This window comes from Myotis davidii, unplaced genomic scaffold, assembly GCF_000327345.1.
Source record: "Myotis davidii unplaced genomic scaffold, ASM32734v1 scaffold1059, whole genome shotgun sequence".
Taxonomy (NCBI): domain Eukaryota; kingdom Metazoa; phylum Chordata; class Mammalia; order Chiroptera; family Vespertilionidae; genus Myotis; species Myotis davidii.
The window spans coordinates 544,845-545,704 of NW_006290038.1; the positions used below are offsets into that span (position 1 = coordinate 544,845).

The 860-nt window shown below is 64.5% G+C and overlaps 1 protein-coding gene across 1 annotated transcript in view; it reads left to right on the forward strand.

Annotated features, from left to right (window-relative positions):
• LOC102751332 (chromosome unknown open reading frame, human C1orf226) overlaps nucleotides 1–860 on the forward strand; it is an 18,445-nt gene that overhangs the window by 5,709 nt on the left and 11,876 nt on the right. The window contains exon 2 of the mRNA XM_006763168.2: nucleotides 494–659. Within this exon, the coding sequence (XP_006763231.1) occupies nucleotide 659 (1 nt within the window). The 5' untranslated portion in view covers nucleotides 494–658. The remainder of the gene's footprint in view (nucleotides 1–493; nucleotides 660–860) is intronic.

Consider the following 860-nt stretch of genomic DNA (forward strand, 5'->3'; position numbering starts at 1 on the left):
GGGTCTTTCTCTGCACCTCGCCCACAGCTGCCACGCTCACGTCACCCCCACCGCGACCCCTTAATGCCCTTCTAGGCACAAGGTCACCTGTGAGCATCTTCCTGCCTGGGGCTCCATTTCCTCGGCGTCCTTCCTCTCAGTGTGTCCCACCGCGAGCTCTCCAGGAGCCGCCCGAGACACGCGGGCAGCAGGCCCCATCCTGGGGCCATAGACATAGAAAGGGATGGACGGTCGGGGGACGGAGCTGACACCACAGACGTGAGGACAGACTTGGTGGGGGCCACCTCACAGTTTCAAAAGGACTGCAGGGGCTTCAGGTTCTCAGTGTTTGGGGGTGACTGCTGTGAGCTCCTTCTTGGAAACACCAGGATGACAAGCCCAGGTGCCGCTTCATCTGGGGTTGAATGTGGGGTCATGTCTGGTCCCTGAGGGGGCCCCGAGTTGGCATTCACGTCTATCTTCTCCGCCCCCTCGTCTCTGCTTCCTGCTTCAGGTGCACTTGCTGAAGGACCAGCTGGCTGCGGAGGCGGCGGCGAGGCTGGAGGCGCAGGCCCGCGTGCACCAGCTCCTGCTGCAGAACAGGGACGCCCTGCAGCACGTGTCCCTGCTGGTCAGGCAGGTGCAGGAACTGGAGCTGAAGCTGTCGGGACGGAGCACCAGTAAGTCAGGGCCCGTCTGCCGGCCCCTCGCTGCCCTGGGGTGGGGGAGTGGGGGTGCCACGAGTTCTTCCCCAGAAGCTTTTGGTGGTGCTGACCTGCTGGGCATTCCAGCCGAAACCCAAGGTCCACCCGGGAGACCTGCACACCAGGGCCCGACGGGTCTCGGCTGCTCCCAGCCCAGGGTCCAGGCTGCCCGTCACC